The 25,386-nt window shown below is 35.2% G+C and overlaps 1 protein-coding gene across 7 annotated transcripts in view; it reads left to right on the forward strand.

The window, feature by feature from the left end:
• The window catches only part of SPOCK3 (SPARC (osteonectin), cwcv and kazal like domains proteoglycan 3), a 185,311-nt gene that overhangs the window by 106,329 nt on the left and 53,596 nt on the right, over positions 1-25,386 (forward strand). For 6 of the 7 annotated variants that reach the window (XM_038134214.1, XM_038134219.1, XM_038134216.1 and 3 more), the window contains one exon: positions 11,502-11,628. The exons of the other annotated variant lie outside the window; for it this stretch is intronic. In XM_038134214.1, the coding sequence (XP_037990142.1) occupies positions 11,502-11,628 (127 nt within the window). The remainder of the gene's footprint in view (positions 1-11,501; positions 11,629-25,386) is intronic. 7 annotated transcript variants of the gene reach the window in all.

Raw genomic sequence — 25,386 nt, forward strand, 5'->3', positions numbered from 1 at the left:
TTGCCTATCAGATTATTTTATGGAATCTAGTTGAGTTTGTTTTTTCTTACAGGCATAAGGGGAAATATAATGCCAACATAAATAAAAAAGAAAACTTCCGTCATGCTATGCTAAAGAATGTGAAATAACATTACAGTAGTTATTAAAACCACTTTTGGCAGTATTATTGACAATTTTTTATTCATTGATATTCTGGCACACATATTTCATCATAGATATGTCTGTTTTGTATTAAATTTCCATTTGTAAAATGATCTATTTGTATGTGCGAATTATCAGACTAGAAAACCTCGCACTTTAAATCTTTGATTTTCTTGCCTTGAGCAATAGCATGAATAATCTTTTATGTTTTAAAAATACCTTCATTTATAGATGGCAATGAAAGTAGCAAACTTTTGTTTTAAACTGTTAGGTTTATTTCCAATACAGCAATAACTGTACCTATCTCTGTGGGTATAATAATTGTCTATGACAAAAGCAGATTAATAAGTAAAACAAACTATATATTATTTAAAATCTGAATATTTTTACACTGTAAAAATCATGCCTTGCAATATATAAAAAAAGCTAAATTGCTTCCTAATTGAAAAGGGAGCTTTTCTCCCGGTGAGAGTCACTGTCGATGATCCTTAGATTTGATCAGAGGTAAAAGAGAATTACAAATTAAAACTACCATTTAGGGAACATCAATATTGTTGCAAAATATGGTCAAATTTTGAAGAACAAGGACAAGCACAAGCAATATGCAGCCAGAATGGAGACTGTGCAGGTGTTGCTGTTTCTTTTAGTACCTTTAGCTGGTGCAATGTTTTGTTGAACTGGGTTTTATATTTTATGAGAATTTTGCCCTCTTCTCACATGAAGTTTATTTAACCAGATTTTGATACTCGTTCAGTGAATTTCTGCATAGTTGCCAGTATGGGTGACCACAGCCTACAGACCTGTTGCACAGTGAGTGTGTAATAGAAATGGTACTCACTGATGGTTTGAACTTACTGTGTCATGCATGGATGTCATTGCCTAGGCAGGCTCTGTGCTGAGCTAGCTGTGTGAGATCTGAGGAGAATCACTCCTAACCTAAACTTAGCCTTCAGTAGTAAGCAAGGAGAAAAAAGAAAAAGGAAAAGTTTTATGTTCTTTCAATATAAAAGAATATCAATAGAATAAGTTAGTATATTGCAGCAGATGATCCTCCATGGCTAATTGTTTGACAACCCATCTTTGCTCTTTTATCATCTTACTATGCACTTGTTGCTCTATGTTTTATCTGAGCAGATCTCTGCATTATAAAAGCTTGTCAGCTCCATCTTCCCATTTTCTGATGTTATCAGACATAATTCTTAAAATCAGAAGACATGATGGTGTCAGAAAAGATAATATCAAGCTGAAAAGCCTTTCTGTCTCTTTCTTGTTTGTTTTTTCTCCTTTCCTCTCCCTCTGCAGGAGTGAGAATATTGGTGCTGATAGGTGCTCTTCCATCTATCTAAGGAGCACATGGAAGATTACACTACAGTAAGCTGGCAGTTGTCTACATGATCTAAAGGAATTCTCTCTTTCAGAGACATGTCATAGCTATTAACCAGTGCCAGAATACAGAACTTTTATGAGGTACCAATTTACAGACACAGATATTTCTCTTAAAAACTCATAAATTGTGAAACGGTGCTCTTTTAGCACCTGATTAACACTACCATCTAAAAACATCACAGCCTTTGTCAGAAGTGACCTAGAGTAACCACAATAGCAAAACTAGTTTGAGATAATAGTTCTTTAATTTTAATTTAAATACCATATAGAAGGCACTTGTAATCCTGAGCACCATTGCATAACACAATTTTCTGTCCATGTGTGCTGTGTCTTGCAATCTGTAACCACAGACATGTTATTATCTTTATGCTTTTGAAATTATTATGGCTGTAGAATTAAGGGCAAAAAATCCTAGCACTAGAATTATCAAGACAGCTGGCCTATTTCAAGCCTTGTTCATAGAATTGTTTGGGTTGGAAGGAACATTAAAATCATGTAGTAAAACCCCCCTAAAATTGACAGAAACACCTTCCATTGCACCAGGTTTCTTAAATCTCCATCAAGCCTGGCTTTGAACACAACCAGGGAAAAGCCATCCACAGCTTCTCTGGGCAGCATGTTCCAGTGCCTGAGGAATTTCTTTCTGTATCTGATCTAAACCTAACTTCTTTCAGTGTAAAGACATTACCTCTTGTCCTATTCCTACATGTCCCTGTATTGCTCCTCAGCACCAGGCAGTAGATAATACATAAAGAGGTCTATTATGTCTATTTGTGGTTTTCTTGTTCAGCAGAATTATTCTTCATTTAGATAGAGTATGAGTCCAGTTCAAAGTTGTTTAATGTAAATGAGTGTCCAGGGTAGGCAGAATTATCTTACACAGTGCCTGTAATATAGCAGTTTAAAGTAAAAAATCCCACTTTTACTGTTTAAACAAACGGTTTAAGGAAATGTGTTTTCCCCTTCTGGAGAAGGGGAAAACAATAAATTAAACCTGGCAGGTTTAAGAAGCTGACCTGTAGGTGGTGGGTGCAGAATCAGCCTCACAGATGGACAGACACACTGATGAATGGAGTTAAGTACTGTTCAGTAAAAGCTGGAGCAGGGGTTGGGGAGCAGGGAGGTATCACCTGCTCCAAAGCTGTCCTAAAGAGCAAAGAACATTCATTAAAATGAATGGCTGCAAGGTTTTGTGCCATACTGTGAAGCCACCCTGTGTAACTTATGCAATTAAGGGATATTCAGATCCCTGAACATGAATACTTTGAATGTATTCTTTGCAGAAGTGACTTCTTTTTCCTCACAAGTGTAATGAGGAGCTCAGAATTGAATAAATACAATCTGGAGAGACATTTAGTTACTTATGTCTCTGCTTAAGTTTTTCAGTTTTGGTTCAAGTTATGTTTCTTTAGTTACCTTCTATACTTACTCTTCAGAAAGCAAAAAAAACCCCAAACATATTCTTTTGTAATTGATCAATGACTGATATTTTCTACCTGTAATCCTACCTAAAGAGTTGAGTATAAAGATAAATTTAAGTCATTCACAGAGCAGATACCTGTTGATATTAAGGGAATATCTGATAATATTAAGGGAAGAAAATGGAAATCCTTCCTTTAGATATTGATTGCTGTGATGCTTGTAAATGGGCTTTTCTTCATTCTTTTCTGTCTTTATTTTTAAGCAGACACAGTGACCAATCCTGCATGAGGTAGAAAGAGCTGCGAGCTTGGGCAGCAGGGGTGCAACTTGCACTTGCCAGGCAATGAGAAAGATAGATAGATTGGATAGGAATCACTCTGCAGGGTTCTGAATCTGATGAGTGGAATATAAATTTATTCTTGTAGTGGTGAAAGAACATTTTTGTGGCAGCCAGTGTTTTGAGCCAATAGGAAAAGTAGCTATTTTATAGTGAAAATTTTTCTCCTATTATGTTCAACATGAAATAGTGAGTGTTGTAGGAGTAGACATCCTCATAGTAGTATTAACCAAATATTGTTACTTTTTGTCTACTTTGGGCTGTAGAAGTGATTATTAGTTATTTGACTGTTTCATTTATTTTAATTTTGTTTTTATGTTTAAATTATTTTTATTCACTCATTTTTTTATAAATCAGAAATATTAAGATATTCTCTAATGAAAACTGTGCCTTTAATTGGGCTATCAAATGCAGGCAACAGAAAGCATCATATTATGCAAAACAAATTCTGAATTACTAACTTTGAATTCTCTCTCAATAATAGATACATAATAGTTGAAAAAGTTAAACCATTGCCCTATCGAGCTGTTTTGCAATTGCTAAACATGCTGATACATAGGAACCCCATTTAAGTGATGATAATCAAATGAAATTATTACACTTTTCTTACTACTGGGGAATTTTTGATTCCTGTTCAGCAAACTACTAAGAATTTAACGTGTGACACCATACTCTGGTTATTAGACATAGTTCTTAAAATTGCATCTATTGACTAAAGAGAACTGTTTCCTGTCTAAAAAAAATGTTTCTGCTTTATTAAATAATGTGTAAAAGAAAAAAGAGATCACTTTTGCTTCTGTGTTATCTGTTTTAGAAAACATTAAAAAATGTCTGCTTTCCTTTAGAACCAAATTTGATGTCTTTTTCCAGTAGAACTAATACATACTCTTTGAATATATTTATATTCAAAGAGGTAAACTCTGCAAGGCTGAGTACACCCACAAAATCTATATAATATTCTCTCTTTGCAAAGTAGAAAATGATAGGTTTGAAGTGTGTTCTGTAGTTCTTTTGGCTTTATAAAATAAAAGAAGTTCTGGAAAATGTAATAAATATCTCTAAGAAATTATTAAAACACTGCATTATTACGAGGTCAGGCACTTAGATTAGCATAAAAAGCACTTACGAAAGACATTTGCATATCTTGGTGATCAAAAGGTGAAGTCTGAGTTCAAAAGCTAATATACACTATTAAAAATCTTTCTAAAATAATACATAATTGCTTTACCAAAGTGGGGAGTGTGTGTGTATGAATCTCAATTTCTTTTGTAATACTGCTTATATGTTATATCAACTAAAATGTGTATAAATTTTTTTGAGGTTTCAGTTCTGCAATGACTTAAAATTGTGAGCATCCCATATAGTCACTGAAGTTACTGAAATCTTTGCCACTTTATTTCCATCAGTTTGATTTGTGAAAAATTTAACTATTGATTATTAGTGAGATATGTCATAGAATGTTTAAGATTTTATAGATTAAAATAAAGGCTTTAAAAAAAAATTAGTAATACTTAAGTAACTTTGTAAGTTAGGAGATCCTTAGTTTCTTACCACCCATTGAATGAGTATATCCACTGAAAGCAAAGAAGTCATATTCAGATCAATTCTTATAGAAGTACAGGAAGTCCTCTAAAAACTTGAATTAGAAAAAACAGTAGGTGAGTTGATAAGCTTAAAAATTATGAAATCAATCATAATTTTGTTTGATCTCTAATATGTGAAAATAATATCTAGTAAAGGACGCATCTTTATCATTTAAATGATGATACATTTTTATACAGTATCAAAATAATTGAAAGACCTTTCTCTATAACTTTACTGTTCTCCAGCTCTTATGTTGGAGGCCAAAATAACTATGCTGAAGACCCAAATTAGACATCCTGTGATAGGTGGATCATTCTGTCATGTGTAAACCCCTTCTTCATCCAAGATTTCCTTCCACCTTAACTTCTGAAACTATTGTTGCTTTCTGGACCACTTTATTGAAGTAGTTTTTACAGGGCACAAAGGCTCTGTAGGCAGGATACAGGCTACCTAAATATATAGAATTATTTATTGCCCCCTTGGCACAATATTTAGCTGGGACTAATTTGCTGTTAGACTCTACTGATGATGCTCTCCACCTCTCTCCAGATACTCAGTGGGTCTTTGCTGGCCACACATGACTTCCATGGCTCATTGAAATGGACTGATCCTCAGTGTTGTTTAAACTTCTGTCTCTGTTTTTGCTTTTATGATTTTATAACTTTTCATATTTGTGGCTTGTTTCCCCTCCACTCCTGACTGACCTTGTTCAACAACCTTAGTTCTGTCTGCAGTTTTACCTTTCTTACATTGCATAGTTCCACACTACTTAACTTTTGATACTTCTTCCTCGCAGTTTTGTAGTTTCCTCAGTAGTGCGTGCCAAGGTTATTCATCCATGCCATATTAAAACCTCAGTCCTTAGGAGGAAGCAAGGCTAACTCACTCAGCTGTGAGTTAACTGGGAAATGCATGCCATTCTTCCCTATTCTCATGGTCTGAACTATAGATACTTGTGGGCTGATGGAGTGTGCTTTGCTGCTTCATTGACCAGCATTGCCTAGATTTCTTAGAGACAGTGAGAATATGGTTCATGCTCAACACTTTCCTTTAGTGGGTGGGTCTAAAGTTTTTACAGCCTCTGTAGCTCAGGACTTCCAAGTGGGATTTCTAAAGTAGGTAGGAATAAAAGGCAAAACATTCACAGAAGTCATACAGCAAATGAAGGTGTGTGGTAAAACTGGTAAATGCTAATTTGTTTAATAGTCTTATTATCTAGGTATTGTTTATGCAAATGTGCCTCACTTGTTTCTTTTGGTGTAATTTTATTGATCTGCTAATTTAAACAGGAATTGTGATAGAGTTATTATGGATGTTAAGGGTCAACTTGCATCTCTGTCTCCAGAAAAATCTGAGTGCATAGTTCTGTGACAGAAAACAAGGTCTGTTATATACAGGATTACTTTCCACATCTCTGGCATTTGCTAAGCAAAATCTGCTTCAGCTATATGTATGTAATCATTTCTAGTTAAATATGTAGAAAATGCATGGAACTATATCAGATCTGTATAATGTTGGACAGGAAATTCCACCTGAATGGGTCCCAGTAAACTTGCAGATAACACCAAGCTGTATGATGCTGTTGACACTCCTCAAGGACAGGGTGCCATGCAGAGGGTCCTGGACAAACTCTAGGAGTGGGCCCATGGGAATCTCATGAGAATTAACAAGGCCAAGTGCAAGGTGCTGCACCTGGGTCGGGGTGACCCTGATATCAACACAGGGGTATGGACAAATGGGGAGCAGCCCTGCCCAGCAGGATTTGGGGATGCTGGGCATGAGCTGGCAATGTGCACTGTCAGCCCAGAAATCCAGCTGTATCCTGGGCTGCATCCAAAGCAGCATGGCCAGTGATGGAGGGGCGTGATTCTCTTCCTCCGCTCCATTCTTGTTAGACTCTACATTGAGTGCTGCATCCAGCTGTGGGGCCTCCAGCGTAAGAAGGATGTGGATGGGATGGAGCAGATTCAGAGGAGGGCTGCAAAGATACTCGGAGGGCTGGAGCACTTCTCCAGTAGGGACAGGCTGAGAGATGGGGGTTGTTCAGCCCAGAGAAGAGAAGGCTCTGGGGAGACCTTGTAGTACCTCCTGAAGGGAGCCTGCAAAGGATTTGGAGAGGGACTTTCTACTAGGGCATTTAGTGATGGGACTGAAAAATAGTAGGTTTAGATTATTTACTAGCAAAGAATTCTTTACTGTGAGGGTAATGAGGCACTGGAACAGGTTGCCTAGAGCAGTTGTGGATATCCCATCTCTGGCAATGTTCAAGGCCAGGCTGGATAGGGCTCTGAGCAACCTGGTGTAGGGTAAGGTGTCCCTGGCCATGGCAGGGGGATTGGAATCAAATTATCTTTAAGGTTCGTTCCTTCAAACCTAAAATGTTCTGTGATCCTATAATTTCAGTGTTGGGTTGCAAAATTCAATCTTTGAACTTTTGTCTCATGAAAATAGTACACTTGCTAACTCATTCAGTCTACACTAAGATTGGTTCTCAATAAATACACATCTCTTACCAACAATGTTAATTTGTAAATTGATGAAATTGCTAAAATATATTTTGTTTTCATTTCCACATCAATCTTACTAATTTTGGTTCTATTTATCTCTGTTTAATTCACTTGTTAGTTTATTCAGATGGATTTTTCTTCTATTTGTTAGGAGTAGTGCAAAGTAAAGAAACAAGTGAAAGTAATATATTCAAAAAGACTGAAAGTAATGAATTGAGTGGTTTTTCACATTTGAAAGAAACATCTTAGTAGTATATTGACAACTGTGGTTTACTTCCAAGAGGCTTCAACATGAAAAGGCAGCTTTGAAGGAAATTCAGGCAACTCTAAAGAAAGCAATTTAGATTTTATGATACAAGTGGTTTTTCTGATTATGTTAATCTTACACAGCCTGATTGTGTCCCCCAAAGGCCATGGCAAAACATAATCAGGCAGACTCTCTAAATTGGGATAACTCTAAAATCTCCTAAAGATGCAAATGTAGTTAACAGAGGAGAATTGCAAGAGTTCTTTCAAAGATTAGTTTTTAGTAACTCAGACTTTTTTCAACCAGTTTTGGGAAAACGTGTTTGAAGATTATCAAATCTCTCTATAAAATACCATTTTTCAATTGAATTGGGCACTCATACATTATATAGATAAGTCATGTTGCCCAAGAGTTGCTCAAAGCTGAATTTTAAAGTGGCTACATTAAGTATTCTCAAAGTATTTGCAGGCACAATCACTGTGTATACAGGAAGGTAAGTTTATGTATGCAAACAGGTACATAGGCTAGACTAATTGGGCAGATTGGCTAATTATGTTTCTAGGCAGGCATGCACAGTTTGGTGTATGCAAATTAATGCAATCAGAAGCATTGCTGGTAAATTAGGCCCATATATTTAATTTTACCCTTTAGGTATCAACAATATCAGATAAAGTAGAGCTTGCATTCAGTAATAGTTATTTTGTTATGAGGCAGGTACCAAAGCCTTTTCAGGAACTTTTTGGTGGAAGAGGTTGACTTTCTCATGACATCATATATTTAATGTGACAACATACTAACAAGTGCAAGAACATTTATAGTGATTGCAGTAGAATCACAAAATTCAATGACAAAATTTTATTAGCTGCAAGTTGCAGTGATCTGGACCTTCTTCTTGCATATTGAATTACAATAAATACAAGGAAGAAACAAGTGATTTATTAAAATGAAATAACTGCCTTATTTGCTTTTTTTTCCATGTCTCATCATTTAAAAATTAAAATATATATTGCTTTATTTACATAGCTCACATAAGTAATAGCTAATTTTATGTGTTATAATTTTGTACCTTTTTCAGAATATTTTTGATGTACATCAATGATCATATCTCAAGATAATTTTTATCATCACGGTATTTCTCAGTTATTTCCATGTCAATCGTTTATATGTGTGTCAGTGTCTGACAGTCAAAAATAGCTGTTCAGCAGCTTTGATAATACAGTCTACTTTCAGCATCATTGTACTAAAACTTTAAGTAGATATCCATACAAACCATTCCCATGACCAAGTTTCTGGATTGATACCTTCAAAGCATCATTTTTTGTAATTTCTCTATCATTGTGCCTTTCACTACAGTTTTGGAAAAATACAGATCTGTCTGTTTTTTCCAAAAATATTATTAGTTATATAGAAGCCAGTTTTGGTAACAGTGATCTGCTGAAGGTCTCAGAGGAGTTCTGTGTAAAAGAGGAAATTTGACACTCTTCAACTTAAATGAGTGCCCTGGGACAGTTTGCATTTAAAAGCACAGTTTAGTTGAGGAAGGTAATTTATCTGACTATATCAAATATTTTGTTTTCTTCATACCTCTCTGTCCATCACAGAACTGCAGTTTCTGCCTTCTGAGCTTGTTCTAGTTTCCATCGTCCTTGCGATACATTCTGAGAAACCTCTTTTTTTTTCCTTCAGGTGATTTTACTTCTCTTCATCTAAAAGGAGGGCTTTTTTTCCTTTCTCTGTCTTTTCTTGTCTTCATCAAGAGCATGCGCAAGGGTGTATATATTCTAAAACACTAAGCACCACTAGTCCTTTCTTTGATTTATATTAGGCATCTACACCAAGTCCCCTTGTGTGTCGCACAGATTCTGCTTCCAGTCTGTTTTTTGCGGATGTCAATGAACTTCTCTCTGATGTCTGGAGCTTCTACAATTTATTTGTACAGCTTCTACAATTTATTTGTATTTAAAGTAACTGTTTCTCTGATAAACAGAAATTACATCGGGTTGATAGTTGGGATGCTGGTACTGTCAGTAGCCTCAGGCTACTGGGGCACTTCTGGATAATTGTGAGCTATAAAAGTAACAAGAAGTTAGAGAAAGATGCAGCCATCTGTATAATCTAATGATGCTGGAACTCATGCGAATGATTGGAAAGCTCTCAGTCAAGTGAAAGGAGCAGCAATAGTCTAATTATTACTATATATTGGACATATCAAAGACACAGTTTATATTTTTTTTGCTATAATAGAAACATGATGATTTTTGCTTTGTCTTCAAATTGTACAACTCATCAGAAAGGATTGTTACGTGTTAGTTAAGGTGGTATGTTCAAATTGTTTCCTTTTTAGTGCTTCCTGGTGAACAAAAAAACTTCCTGTATTGGTATTTTATTATTAGAACTAAAGCTATTTCTGGCTTTTTCAATAGTAACTGACATCTTCTGTGTACAGCATCTCAGCTTCCTGTTTACACTGTAAAAAATCTGTGCAGTTCAAAATTTCATTACACAGCATAACCTGAATGTAAACTTCTATGATTCCTGCAATTTTTTATTTTTTTTTGTCTAAAAGACCACATTTGCAGCTAAAATTATTCACATAAACATTATCATGACTTGGAAATGAGCTTTTGGTTTTTGTCATCACCAGCTTACTGTTAAGTGTGTGCTTTTAGCCTTTTACTTTGCTCATTATGAAACCAGAGGATGAGGAGTTTATTTTTCTCATGTTTCTTTTTATTACTCTAGACAAGTTCTTCTCAAACTTGAATCAAATTATTCATTACTAGCAAAATAGTTCTTCATTATCTGTAGGCGAAAGAGTTGAAAGAGTTCTCTGAGAGTCCTGCTCCATGAAAGAATGTTTGATTTGAGATTTTGTAAGTTTAAATATTTGTGTGTCCTGAGAAGTCATTGCTGTATTCCAAGTGTAATCAATTTTAGGTTCCTCATTAAGATCCGAAAAAAAAGAAACCAGTATAAAAATCATGCACTGTTGTTTTATTTTTTTTTTATTTTTATTCAAGAAGTTACTTCTTAATATATTTTTAGGTCATAAAGGAGCTGTTTCATGATACAGTGGCTGATAAATGCTTTCATAGTTGAAAAAAAAATTGGAAAAATTAATGAATAAGAATTAATTGAAAGCTATAGAGAAAAAGCATATCTGTCTCAAGATGGCCATATACCACAAACTGAAAGCTATAAAAGTATTCTGAAAAAACATCAGTAGCTTATTTAAGACTTTTATTCTGACCCAGTATAGCCTTTTCCTAAGTTTGAAATAATCCATCTAGGTCTGTGTATGTTTATATGATTGTGTAGATTGATTCTGTGCTCCGGTGGATTAACTTGTTTTTTTCCCTTTGGACTGTATATTGAGTGTTGACTGAATTTTGCAATTTATAGACAATGAAAAACAGTGTTCAAAGCAGGGCAAACAGTAGGACTACCTCCCTGTTTCTCTAGAAGTATTTATGATACAGTTCTCTAAAACCTAAATGTTGCCTCCAAAAATGTCAGTATTGATACAATAGTTCTGTTCATACTGTTTAATTACAAAAAGAGTCAGTGTCACGTAGTTCCAACATCTTTCACTGATCAATAAATGTAACAGTCCCCAAAGCATCATCTTAATCATCTTTTTCTACTCATGTGTCTTAGAAAGTGAAATAATATGCAGGCATCAAGTATCAGTACAGTGAGTAAAGTACAAACATGAAGAAGTTTGTGCCAAAGACATTGGCAGCCCTTTATGTCCAAGAAAACTTTATGGTTCAAATTATGTATGGCTTACTGTTTGTAAAGGCTCATTAAAATACCCTGAATATGTTCTGTTTTTAATACTGCTTATCAGAATTACATACTTTTTGTTTACTTACAGTATGAAAGAGGCTGGTTTAGGCCATAAACAGTGGAGGGGTGGTCCCATTTCATCAAACTGCAAGCAGTGTCCAGTAGTTTATACCAATCCTGTTTGTGGATCAGATGGTCACACATATTCTTCTCAGGTAAGAATTGAATAAAGAACTAAGTTAATCTTTCATTGTTCCAGTCAATTCCAGCTCTTGGAAAATAAAATAATGTATTGTAACACAAACAAGTATTTATTTGTTTTGGCTAAAATATGTGTTACAGAATGCAACCTACAATAATTCCAGTATTTTGTACGATGTAAAAGCAAAATGGTAGCAAACCCTAAGCAGCATAAACCAGTAATACCCAGAGCAGCAGAGTGTAGGAGTGCTCCACAATGTAACGGAGCACCTTGAGTGCTCTGCTGTGTGACAAGACACCACGGCAGGGTTTTGAGTCAGCAAAAAAGTGTTGGGTGTCCCCAGCTGGAGGTAGGATAGGCATGTTTAGTCAGATTTTCCAGTTGAGCATTGAAGGTGTGCTTCAAATTCCAGGCACTTAGACATAGATGTAACATACACAGAAGGAAAAAAAAAAGTAATAATGTAAGGGATTGTTGGATATCCTTCCTTGCAATAGTGTATTAGGAGTTTTAAGATCATAATCAGATCTTCCTTATCTAGTCCTTACCCTCCTGTCTTTTCTCTCATATATATTTAGAGATAAAATAATAATTTTAAATGTTACAATCAGTTTACCCAGTCTTGTTTGGATGAAATATTTTGTGCTGCTCCTGCTGAAGTCCAGAAATCCTGGGACTGCATCAGTACAGTGCAGAGGTGAAGTTGTGAGGTGGAGGGACTTCATAATGCTGAAAACAGAATAATTTATTTAGAATCATTCATTAAAACTTCGAGCAGAAGAATGCTCAGCCAATATTAACAACTGAGTCTTGTTTAATAGAAAAAAGTGTGGCCTCTTGATAAACCCATTTTTCTCAGAAACAGCATGTAGTTCTGTAGTGTGAAAGGAGCTACTGTATTCTGTCTTACTGACACTGTGTCCTTACACTAACAAATTGTTTCATTAGTAGATAATATCCAGTAGTTCAGGAGAAGTATAATAATAGATTAAATTGATGGAGATGTAAAAGCTCTGTGTTTGTTACTTACGAAGAAAAAATTGCGTATCGCATTTTAAACAAAATACTTCAGGGATATTTCCTAGTATCTAAAGATTTAGAGTTTCTATCATTTTTGTTTGGTTTTTTTTTTTTTTTTTTTACATAATCTCAAATTAATCACATGTGAATTCACACATGTGAATTTTACAAAAAATAATAAGTTTCCAGGAGGGACTGAATGTTGGATTGAGCACCAGGTATTTTCTCCAAGGATATTTTATTCCTGCTAAACTAAAAGCATCAGATTTAACTGGTGCTTCCTAAACCCTGACAATACTTAAGCTTTTATCTTAAATCTTACATTAGAAATAATTTTTCCTACTAATTTGAATATTTAATTCTAGGGATTCTAGGTTCTTGAATATTTAATTCTAGGTCTAGAACCCTAGTTTTCCTTTACAGAAAGCAATTTAAAAATTTCTAATGCTTACACCAGCTTATCTGAGGCCCTACAAATGAATTCTGGACTCCTTGGCAGAGCTAAAAAATACTTCCTTTCATTGACACTCTGACTTTAATTTAGGAATTTGAAAAGTATTCTGATTTTCCTTAACTGTAATCTTTTGCCTATGTTTTTTTATGAGCTAAAAGTGTGCTGGCATCTTACTAGACATTAGGTGATGGTGTCATTTAGTATTTACTTTGCCTTGCCATTCAAAGGTTCAGGCAGTCTTTAAGTCTCAAGTCCAGGCTGTGCACAGATACAATACAGATGGTAGTCGCTACAATTTTGCAATTTAAATAGATGAGGTAGATAAGTTAATATAGTTAATAGTGGATGAGCAACTTTTTAATTTTTTGAATACTGTAAACTTCATTTATTGCAATCTCCCCCTGTGTTCTTCCTAATGTAATACAAAGATCACCCCACTTTAACCTCACTGTTTATTTCCTGTTTTAACCTATAGGAACGTTGTGCTCTAAATAGCTCTCTAGGTAGAAGTGACCTTTCTGGCCTCTCATGGTCTGGTCTGGAGTAGATGTGCAAAAGTCTATAAATATTGATGAGATGCAGATATTTTTAAATCAGTTCATGAGTTAAAGGTGCAGCTGTTCAAAGGGAATGATGAGGAATGAGTGGATTAAAGAGGCACACTGTGCTCTCATTCCAGTGCATTTTCAGTGCAGCAGTACCTGTTATCCAGCCTCAATATCCCTTGCATGCAAACAGTGCAGAAGTAACATGCCATAAGAGATTTTTTGGGTTGTATTTTTTTCTTCCACTGCCTTGTAATGGTAGATTTCAGATCTCAGCTTACAGAAGAAAAACCCTAAAAACTTTCATTGCCACAGAATATCTATATTAGTCTATAAATATTTATTTTATTTGCTGTCAGTGATATGAGGCTTTTGTATTCTGTGCTACCAGTTGCATCAAAACAGAGGTCCTTGCCAGGTTATTTCAAGAGCAGTGTTTTTAAAAATTGACTAAAGACAAATATTTGTGTTCCTGTACTCCAGGCAAAGTTTGTTTCATTATGTCACCAAGCTCCAGTAGGAATTTATACAGCACTTTTTTTGTATTTAGAAAGCATTCGTCAATGACTCTGGAAAATTGTATAATCCATTTTCAGAAAATAAGTCATTAAATAGTAATAGTATTGTAGAACACAGCCAGACAGTTGACATTTGTCAGATGGATGCTCTTTTGGGAGTATATCCTTGCTTTTCAGGACAAGTCCATGAAATGCTTGAATTAAGTTATGTAACTACAGCTATTTCATACATGTTTTTTGCTTTGGAAAGCAAGCAAGCAAAAAAAAGATTATATGATAAGTGGATTATCTAGAAAGGAAAGTTATCTCCTAAATCAAGCTTTTCCAGAGTCAGGTAAGGATATTTTGTTTCCCCCTTCCTTTTTCCAGTCCAGGTTAGGTTTACTGTTTTCTCAGCTCACAGTTAGTCTCATGAAGTCAGTGTAAAAGAAAGGTGGTAGGTGTAAGGTATTTGTTACTAGCATTACAACAATGTTGAAACAAAAATATTACATGCTGAAATGTTGAGTAATCAAAGTGAACATGAATCATTGTGCTGGAAGAAATTCAGTATAAGAGATCCTGCCATTGCCTTGGCACAGTGATGGTACAATTTTTACTTAATGGCCTTTAAATAATACTGCATGTGTTCCACAGTTGGTGTGTTTTTACCTTCTGCATCTCTCTAAACTTTGGCACTTGAAAGTGCAGTATGCGTTTTTACACTAGGAATTCTCAAGCAGTGCTATCTCATGAGGCTTTAGTACCCCCACGTACTTTACATTCTCCATGAAAAACACAGCCTGTTTGTAGCTTCATCTTTCCTGGGATTAATAGGGAAATAAAAGGACATGAATGCAGCTCAGATGGGTTGTTTTGAGGCAGCAACCCAGCTGCTGCCATTATTTCACCCAGGGAGGCAACTCACTGCTGTGTAGCACACGCTGGAAACTGGTGGGTGTAACTGGGATGGGATGGTGATGCTCAGGTTTGGGTGCTTCTGGTGGAACAATTCTCCCATATTGCACTGTATTGTAGCTGGACTTTCAGAAGAATGGCCAAGAGGGAAAATAAAAATACAATCATGCAGATGAATCTTCTTTTGAGTGGATTTTGCATATTTTGATTTCAGCTCTGGTGTTTGATCTAATAGGCAGAAGTTTTCTCTCTTAAGTTGATTGCAGTTGAAAATAAGTCCCACTTCAGCAAAATCTAACCTTAAATAAGATCAATGAACAGTGCCTGAAGTATTTTGAAAACACAGCAGAAATAACTTAATCTTGAAATTATGCCCATTGCCCCATGGTTTTATGCCAGAATAGCTTTGGCAGTTCTGTTGTTAGCAAAAATTTACACAAGCTTCATGGCTTTTACTTCAAAATTTACATGGCTTCATAGTGATAGTGAATTTTTTATGAAATAATTTCTCCTACTTATGAAAGCTTCATGTTATTGATGACAACCCTGTATGTGTAAATAGCAATAATAATTATGTTTTTCAAAAATAATGGGTCTAAACTAGCTTCTCAGACTAAGATGCAAACTGTACACAAAAGTGGTAAGAAAAGAGGATAAAAATCTTTAAAGACCCCACAGATAGATAGGCATGTGGATTTAGATATTTTTAATATTCAAATACTTTCTTCAGTCTCCCAAAATACAATTCCTTTCTATGAGGAGGTTTGAATGAGTTGAGGATAAAATTGCACTGTGGGAAGGAGTGAGTTTAATATTCCATTCAATTTTTGTTTATCATTTTGCATGAATCTGAAATAGATTTTTATTCTCAGGGCGTCCCATAGTTAACAATTTTCTTTTTAAAATCATAGCTATCTTTAATCTTTTCAGGTATTTTTAAAATTTTTACTTAATAATCTGTATCTCTTAGCAGTGTGTTTGGTATAAGACAGCTTGTTGGGAAGAAACAAAAAAATACGTATTGGCATTTTTAATCTTTGTTATTATTTTAAGGATTGTGATTTTATATAACTTAAATTGATTTAAATGCATTAATTGGTGTATTGTGAGCTTTCAGGTTACGTGCTTGAGCTGCTGACAGTTCTTTTCTGCTTCAGGAGAGATTGCCAGAAACAGAATTGCTATTACAAAATAGATGTTTTGTACTAGTAAAAAAAAGTATTTTTCACAAGCCTGATTGAATGTATGTCAGTCTTACTTCTTAAATTGGGCTAATCCACTATGGCTTTCCATTTTTATCTGCCTTGTTACTAAGCAATCTGCTGTAGACTTAACTGTCAGTTGAAATGTAGCCAAAAATATTAAGGTTAAATCGTTGCCTGCCACCTTTATTAATAAAATAATGTAATCTCTCTGCAATAAATTGTTTGACAGCGTACAGGTTCTTTTACTTTTGCAGCTGCAAGAAGCAGCTTCTTCCGAGCGTTCTACCAGCACTGATGTGTTTCTCTAATAAAAGTAGATATTGTCAAAAGGGGCATCTCAAAATTAAGGTTTGTGTGTCTCACCCAGGCAACACCTAGCCAAAATCACCTTGTTGTAAGTGGAAAAATTCAAAAACTTTTTCAGACCAAGTTTGGGTTGTACTGTTACAATGAACTTGTGGCTGAGGTACACTGGCAAATAAAAAATGGTGTTGGTAAATGGGGGGGGGGGGGGCGGGGAACAACCCCCAAAGAAATGCCAACAAACCATGGCCAGCCCTTCTTCCCCATTCTCTACCCTTAAGGAACCCCACAAACAATAAAAAACCCTGTAACAAACTTTTCTTGAATGAAACTGATGAATTTAACAGTGGTAAAAATAAAATGTGTCATGTTTGATTGATCCTGGAGTATACTTTGGGTCTTTACAGAAAAAGTAGAAAGGGGTTGTTTATTATTTAAATGCTTAAAGGCAAACAATAAAAAAAAAGAAGGAAATGAGATTGGCCGAAGCTGGAAAATCAGACATGGATGGGTTTTGCCAGTAAGGGCTGAAATTTTATCTGTAACCTTTATGTTGATAGGATGTGGTATTAAAAAAATAAAAAGTGCAGAGAAATATCATAAGGGTGACTAACTTTATATAATCCAGATTTTCAAATAGGCTGATATATTAAAAATTCCAAGTTATATCAAATTATACATAACTGATCTCTTCTTTATCTACTGCAATGAAAATAAATAGCTGCTAAAGCTGTAGAGAAAGAAGACAATAGCTTAGATAACGAAATGCTTTACAGAAATTTTAATATTTTGAAATTCTGAGCAATTCAGTATTTCTCAGATGAGGATGATGTATTTATATGAGCAGGAATTGAATTTGATTTCCTTTTTCATTTCCAGAATATCATGATTGTTTAATATATTGAATTTGCATTAAGAGATACCTAAACTTTAACACTTCAGTAAAAATAAAAAAAAAAATTGCAACTTTATGGACTGCAAAATTTTCCAAACACTTCATCTATATAATTCCTTTAAATGGAGGTCCACCTTGGAATGGATGAGATGCTGACTAAGAGCTTCAGGGTCAGGATTGAAGCGAGACGGGGACAGGTGACATTAAAGTGAGGGACTACTACAGGCCACCCCACCAGGAAAAACAAGTGAATGAAGGCTTCTACAGACACACAGGGGCAGCCTCACTTTCACAAGCCCTGGTCCTCATGGGGGACTTCAGCTGCCCTGTTGGAGGGACAGCACAGCAGGGCATAAGCACTGCTGGGGGTTCCTGGCATGTGTTCATGAGAAATTCATTCTCCAAGAGATAGAGGAGCCAAGCAAGGGGACCTGCGAGACAGCTGGAGAGAGACTTTCTGCAAGTGCATGTAGTGATAGGATAAGGGAGAATGGTTTTAAACAGACCATGAGTAGATTTAGGTTATATATTAGGAAGAAATTCTTTACTATGTAGGTGATGAGTTGCTAGCACAGCTTTCCCAGAGATGTTGTAAGTGCACCATCCCTGGAAGTATTCAAGGCCAGCTTGGAAGGGGCTTTGAGAAAGGTAGATTTATTTGCCCATGGCAGGAGAGTCTGAACTGTGATGATCTCCAAGGTCTTTCCAACCCTCAAACATGGAGTCGTACTGTGACTGTCTGTGGTTTTTTAAATGGTTTTATGTTTTTTTCTATAATAGAAAGCATCTAGGCTGTAAGGAAAAATCAATAAAAGAATAGGACAAACAGGTAAGTGAAAGAAGTACCAGTCTTTATTAAAGAACTCTCAGGTCACAGCAGCAGGATATGGATACAAAATTCTGAATGTAAATTTGTGTGTTAACTGTCAAATGGGACAGCCAGTAAAACAAGAGAAGTCACGCTTCTGAAAGTGGAGATTATAGTTAAAGATTCAGATTTCTTAAACTTTAGATTGCATTAGAGACATACATGCTTATGTGGAGAACAGTCTTTTATCTGGTAGGTTTAACCATCAGAAGTTAATCTTTTGAAAATAGTATTAAAAATGTTAATAACTAGAATTACAGCTAAAATAATTGGAATCACTTTAGCACAGCAATTCTTTTCCAGAAAAATGTGTCCACATCATATACAGGCAGAAATGCATAGCAGCTGAAAACAGGAGCTTGCTTAGTTAGCCTTGTGGAGCAGAAACCAATTCTGCGAAGAAACCAACAGAGAGAAGGGTCTGGGGTGTTGAGACAATTAAAAACATTCTTCTGCTTTGTAGTTGCTTGAAACATTAAGGCACTGAGAAAATAGTATAGAAGTTTGAGATGAGTTGTGTCAATTGCAAGAAGGAGATCAAGAGACACAATTGCCTCAGATTTGCCAAGTGGAAGCTCTTTAAAGCATATGGTTTCAGTGAAGTAGAAGATAAGAGTGGTAGTAATTCAAGAGATAATTAGGTGGGTTTAGAGGATTTTTATGATCTTGGGAGGCAACTGTTTGGGCATTTATTTCTAAAAAAGAAGGAAAAGAAGCTTTTAATAGGGAGAGAGGATGGTTAAAGATGACATGAAGTGAAATAATGTCAGTCTAGGGAACAGATTTTGAGAGTTTATAGTAACAATCTATGGTAAGTATGGGTTAAAGAAGTTGAGATGGAAACAAGCAAATGAGAACTGGCTCAGATCTTGGCCCAGTGAAAGCTGCAAATAAAGTGAAAATTACTAGAAAAAAATATAATTATTCAAATTAAGAATTTTAATACATGAAATTAAATGTAGTAATCAAATGTAAAAAAGTGTTTCGTTTCTAAAAAGATATTCTCTAGACAGTGTTCATGCAGGTCACATTTGCATTTTGAAAGAAGCTGAAATACTGTGAAATTTAGTTTTCAGACCCTGTAACAGAGATTGACCAGCAATGCTATAAACTAGCCATGGTTGGAGAAGAAGAGAAACTTCAGTCTTTTGTCAGATTCCAATGAGGAAAAATATCTGTACCATTAAAGAATTTTCTTCCAAGTCTCATGTTTTGGGTTTGTTTTTTGGTTTTTAATTTGTAAGTCCTGCAAGCTCACAATGAAAATTTATAAATGTGAATTAAATTGCTACGTGGAGATTTCATTGAAAACAAATTCAGACATATGACTGTGTATCAGAGGTAAATCCTCTGCATCGTAGCAATGTGTCAACAACAGCAAAAAAAATAGCATCTTAGGCCACCATAGACTTACTGGAAAAGAAAAATAAGCTATGATGTAGCAAAATTTGTCACTCAGGCTCTTCATTCAAAACATAACGTATGAAAAGTTGGCTTTGTGTTGTCCTGGTTTTAATCCGTATGTGTTTGTCACAGAACAAGGAAAATTTTTGTATGTTTAGAAAATCAAGTGCTAATAGCACAAAGGGGAAAGATTCAAGCACGGTTCTGTGTGCCTCTACACAAGGTATGTCTCTTTAAGCTCATGAAGGGATCTGTGATCTAGTGAAAAACAGTCCTGCTTTGGAATGTTAATTCCCACTTGTACAACACAGTGTTTCTTTCCTGACAGAGTGAACACTGGTATGGATATGGAATTTCATAAATATTTTTGTCACTGATAGCACATGGAGCCTTGTATTTTGGACTGTTTAATAAATTAAATCTAACTCTTGGAGTTCAAATTAATATTAGCATACATTTTTAGGTGAGCAAAAAAGCAGAGAGCTGTACAGGCAATACGCTGATAAGAAAACCTAGAGTGCCTAGGTGTTTCACCTATTTGTAACTAACTATATGAAATTTTTCCTTTTTTTTGTTTTCTCTTTTTTTTCCCTTTGTTTTTTTTTCTGGTGTTTTTTTTTTTGTTTGTTTGGTCGGGGTTTTTTTTTTGTAGTTTTTCACCACAGTTGACAGAGAATAGTTTAAATGTCTTTGAAACTTTGATGGGATAACCCAGAATGGACTGTCTAGGTCTGTGCGTGTTGCTTTTAGTACTTCTGTTATTTTTCCTGTAATTGAAAGTAATGAACATGCCCTTTAGATGCTATTTTAGCTTCGATACAACTTTATAAATATTTCAACTTAGATATAATTGGATGAATTGAACTTGTTTAATTAGCAATGCAATCAGCCAGCATGGCTTAGGAAGTCATATTGCATTAAAAATACAGTGATAATGCATACTAATAAGGAATAAGCAAATTGTTTTAACAAAAAATTCCACACTTTTAGAAGCCATTTGTGTCTTGTTATAAGGTTTTACAGCTTTGCCGTTACTTCTGTTTTACTATTGCCATTATTCAGAAATTTGCATGCTAGATGAAAATCAGTGAAGAGCTTTACTAGCTGATTTTTGAACCAATGTGTAGTCAGCTATATTTAAGATGGTTGTGTAGGAGAATGAAATGGTTTCGTTCACCTTCGAAAATGGGTGAATTTCTTCTTTGAATGTTTATTTTCAAATTTGTAGTGGGAAATTGAAAATGTAAAGTTAGTTTTATCTGAGCAATGTTTATTTTTCTGTCTCTCAAGAAAATTTCTCCAAATTGCAAAATACTGCATGCCAGCAATGGAGTGCACTGAGGATTTTGCATGCACACAGTGTTGAGTCACATTCTGTGCATCTCTAGCTCGGGTGGGATAAATGTGATGGAGAAGTTTGAAACAAGGAGCCTGATAAAGTGCTGAGGTTTGGACTATGCAGTCAAGAGCTCTGAATAAGAGCCAGAATTTATGGATTTTGGTATGTGCTTGAATAGATCAGAAAGAGGTGGGTTTTTTTGGTTTTTTTTTTTTGTGTTAAGCATGCTTACAAGAAGCTTTAATTAAATTTTTGGACTGCATCAATGTTTATTTATTTGGAATAAGTCAATGCATGATGTAATATATAACATGGTTATATATTTTTACCCCTTTTCTGAATAAGTTTTAAAAAAACAATGGTTTTTTTTAATTTGAAATATCTTTTTACACAATTTATTGTATTCCAGGAATATTGAAACACTAATTTGGATGTGAGGAGATAAATTGCCTTTTTTACACTAATACTGGCATTATTAATAATTAGTCTTAATTTACCAGAAATAGTGTATTTCAAGTAGGGATTTACCATTACTTAAGCTTTGTGTTCTTACTTTATGGTATAAAATATTAGTTAGCCTGTTTGCAATATTTATAGAATAAGATAGTGAAGTATACATTTTCCAAACTGAGTAAGAGTCTAAAAATTCAAATAGCTGATTATAAAAGCAGATAAATTCTTTGAAGGATTTGCAGAAGCTCCTAAGCATCATATGTCTCTAATAGCCTCTAAGTAGGAAAGCAAAGATAAGTAGGTGCCCAATTTAAATAATCCCAGTAGGCATCTATTGGCATGTTTCTGTGATTTAATATGTGTTCCAGGGTGTTTGAAAAAGATTGACTATCTAGTTGACCTGATTTCAATGATTTCAAGCTTTAAATTTTATACTATTGCACTGCAGAGCTCTGAAGGAAACACACAAGAGTTAAGGTGGATGGGAAGAAAACTGTGCATCCAGGTTTGCATTTTGTCATGAAAATAGTGTTCTCTAATTCATAGCTTCATAAAAAATGTATCATCAGTTGTCTTTCAACCACAAAATATTTTCTTTGCTCAGGGTCTTTGTTCAATAGACACATTTCCTATTTTTTTCTGATCAAAATGCTTGTTGCATGTCTTTATGGTTGACCTATTCAACAGTTTTTTTTCATTTTAAACAGCGGTACTTGTTTGCTGAAAAGCTTTTTATCCAATCTCCTGTTTTTTTAGGTGAGTAATACACATGCTTAGCAAGTTACTGATGAGACAAAAAGGCATTTTTAGATCTGGGTGATGCTTCATGGATAGAATTGCACATTAATTTTTCCATTCTTAAACTTGAATTCATTGAAAATGTGGTCTCTTGGCTTGAAATTCTATACCTTCTTGGATGCTTTTTGTGAAGAAAATCCAAATTACGTAAAATTTTCCAAATTAGGTTTACCACATCACTAACTTTGGCCAGATTTTCACCTTCGTTTTAAGGCAACCGAAAGCAATTGCATGAAGCAGTCCTTTACTTCTCTTCCAAGTTCTGTATCAGCTAATGGTCTGTGTTGAATTGGACCTGGAACATACCTGATCAATGCTTACCCTACCCACCCTGCCCCTGTGTTTGGTGACTGGAACCACCAACTGAGTTAAAAAAGATACTTTCTTTACCTATTTGACTTAGAGTCAAATCGGAGGGCATAATTTCACATAACATTTTGTACTGAATACAGTAGAGGCAAATAAGCTTTGTGAAATAGGAGTAAAGTTTGAAAATGGGGAATGTGATTAGAAAACAGCATGAAGATGAGTTGAAAGCACATAGTACTGAGGAATCAGAGATTATCTGTTCAGCTGTCAGAGATACCAGCTTCTAACAAGAGAGAGAAAACATCTGTATCGATGCATGAATGTGCAGCTCTGTGGGAAAGATTTCTTCTACCTGTGAAACATACAATGATACTGGGAAAAATATATCTGTGTGGTACTCTAGCAAAGAGCTCTTTTCTCAGAGATTCTGTTTATTGCATCGTACAGAAGTCTTCTGACCATGAGTTGTTGATCATCTAGAAGATACACAGAAAAGAAAGAACTGTGAGCACTGTTGTGGTGGGAACATACAGACTTGAAAGGGTATTCCAAATAAACCCAGCAATTCTATTTGTACCTTATGAACTGATAATTATCAGGGGGAATCTGAATTTAATTATTTGTGTATTATTTTTTAGAATTGGATAGCATGCCCTGTTTGATTTTTAAATGTACAAAACAACCAGGGACTTCTACAGAGCTGTTGTTTAGATGAAGTACAATTAAAGAGGATGGTTACCTTCCAAAGATGAGACAATCTACAGTTGCATAAATATTAATTATTGGTTGTCTAAAAAGTAATTTACTAAATGCTCCGTATTAAATATGGTGGTGTTCTAGAAAGTATTTCTGTAAGTATCAGCACCTCAGCAGATGAAAATATCTGAACAACTCTTAGCACTGAATTCACAATTTGTCCAATATTTCAGATATGCTCCTCTTTAGAGAAGGGTGTGTTGATGTATCTGGCCAGACTTCAGTCTTTCAGTGTGAAGGGCTTGAAGCACATAATGGACACAGTATTCACTGGACATCTAGATGAATATCCTGGCAGCTAATTTCTGCTGACTTGTGTGCTGTAGGGGTGTACCAGATCTGCTTCCAGCTGCCCAGGATGTATACAGATGGAAAAGAGGGATTGGAGGGGAGTGTCTGCAGATTGTACCTCAAGGCTTCTGTTCATGATCTTCTGTTCTTCACTTGCCAGGGAAGTCACGGGTGTCCTCATTACTTAGTTTGAGTTAGATTTGTTTAAAAGCCACTAGACGTCTCTGGCAAGACAGTACTGTTGTGGAAAAATGTTACCTTGCACTGAGGTTGAGGCATTCTCAAAAAGGAATATGAGAATTAAGTCTGTGAGAAAAAGCAGATTGATAAAATTATTGGAAATGCCAGAGTCAGTGCTGCCCAAGGACTTTATCTTTCTGTTTTGGTAGACTTATAATGCAGTTCTAATTCTGTTGCTTTCTTCTAGAGGGCTCTTCACTCAACATACAAAATGGACATGCCTCCCTTTTATCTAATCAGGAAGTTGTTGTCAGTACACACTTATGTCTTTTATGATATGGCAGCCAGACAGTTAAACTAAATTTGTCATCTACTTTAATATGTCTTTATTCCCTGTACATTTTGAGAAGTCTGCAAATAGCAACTAATTTACAGCTGTCTCACACACTGTCCCTCTGTGTGATATGTGTTCTTACAGAGAGATGATGGTTCTGCAGATAAAAGCAAATAAATTATATGTGAGATGTGGATATCCAATTTATGGATTTTTGTTCATATTTCACATTGCAAAGCATTTAAATATTCAATTTTTGGTTTAGTTTATCTAAAAATATTTGCCATGTTCCCAAATCATATATCAGGTTTTCAAGAGCTCAGGAGAGCACAAATGCACTCAGTACCAAACAGAATTTTGCTGAAATTATCTAGGATCAATAGACCAGTATAAGCATTACTTTTCTTTCCTTTTGTACCATCTCCCTAGTTCATTCATAGCACACCTTTCAAACTCTTCAGTAAATGAACAAGATTTATGCAAGCAATAATCTTTTGACACTGGTTCATTCCTGGAGCGGGTCTGTACTGTGCTTCCCAGCTGAATAAGCTTGATGCCATCTGATCCCCCCGTGTTCTCAAAGCAAGATAAGCTACACAGGTGAAATTCCTGATGGATTTATCTAAGCCTGGTTGTAAAGACAATTATTAAGATTCAAAAAGCTTCTCCAGTGATTTGTTTAAAGATGTCACTACCCTTCTTAAAAAGTCTGCCTAGTATCTAATTTATTACTTCTCTGCAGCAGTTTAGACAATTATTTCTTGTAACATTCATCATGGTATTCTTTTCATGTACCTTTCAGATGTCTTTTGCCTATTTGACAGCTGTTTTGTGAATAATCTTTTCTTAAGACCCAGTCCTTCAGCCTCTTTTTGGTGACTGTTTTCTAGGTTTCTCATTATACTCTTTTTTTCATTTAATTACTGTCTTGTGTGAAACCTTGTCACAAGCTGTACAGTCCTGCCAGAGCTATGTGAAATTATCTTACATGTTTTGTAGGTTGCACTAACATTTGTATATCCTGGTATAATGTTTTTAAAAACCATTGAGTTGTTCTTAATGATCACTAGATCATCCATTGTATTTTTCCTTTAGAATGGATGTCTAGCAAGTTGCTCCAGCTTGTTGTTAATATCTTGATTATTTTGTCTATGTAACAGTACAACTTAGGAGTTTTCTGTATTGAATTCCATTATATTTAT

The sequence above is a fragment of the Motacilla alba genome, chromosome 4 (assembly GCF_015832195.1).
Source record: "Motacilla alba alba isolate MOTALB_02 chromosome 4, Motacilla_alba_V1.0_pri, whole genome shotgun sequence".
NCBI lineage: Eukaryota > Metazoa > Chordata > Aves > Passeriformes > Motacillidae > Motacilla > Motacilla alba.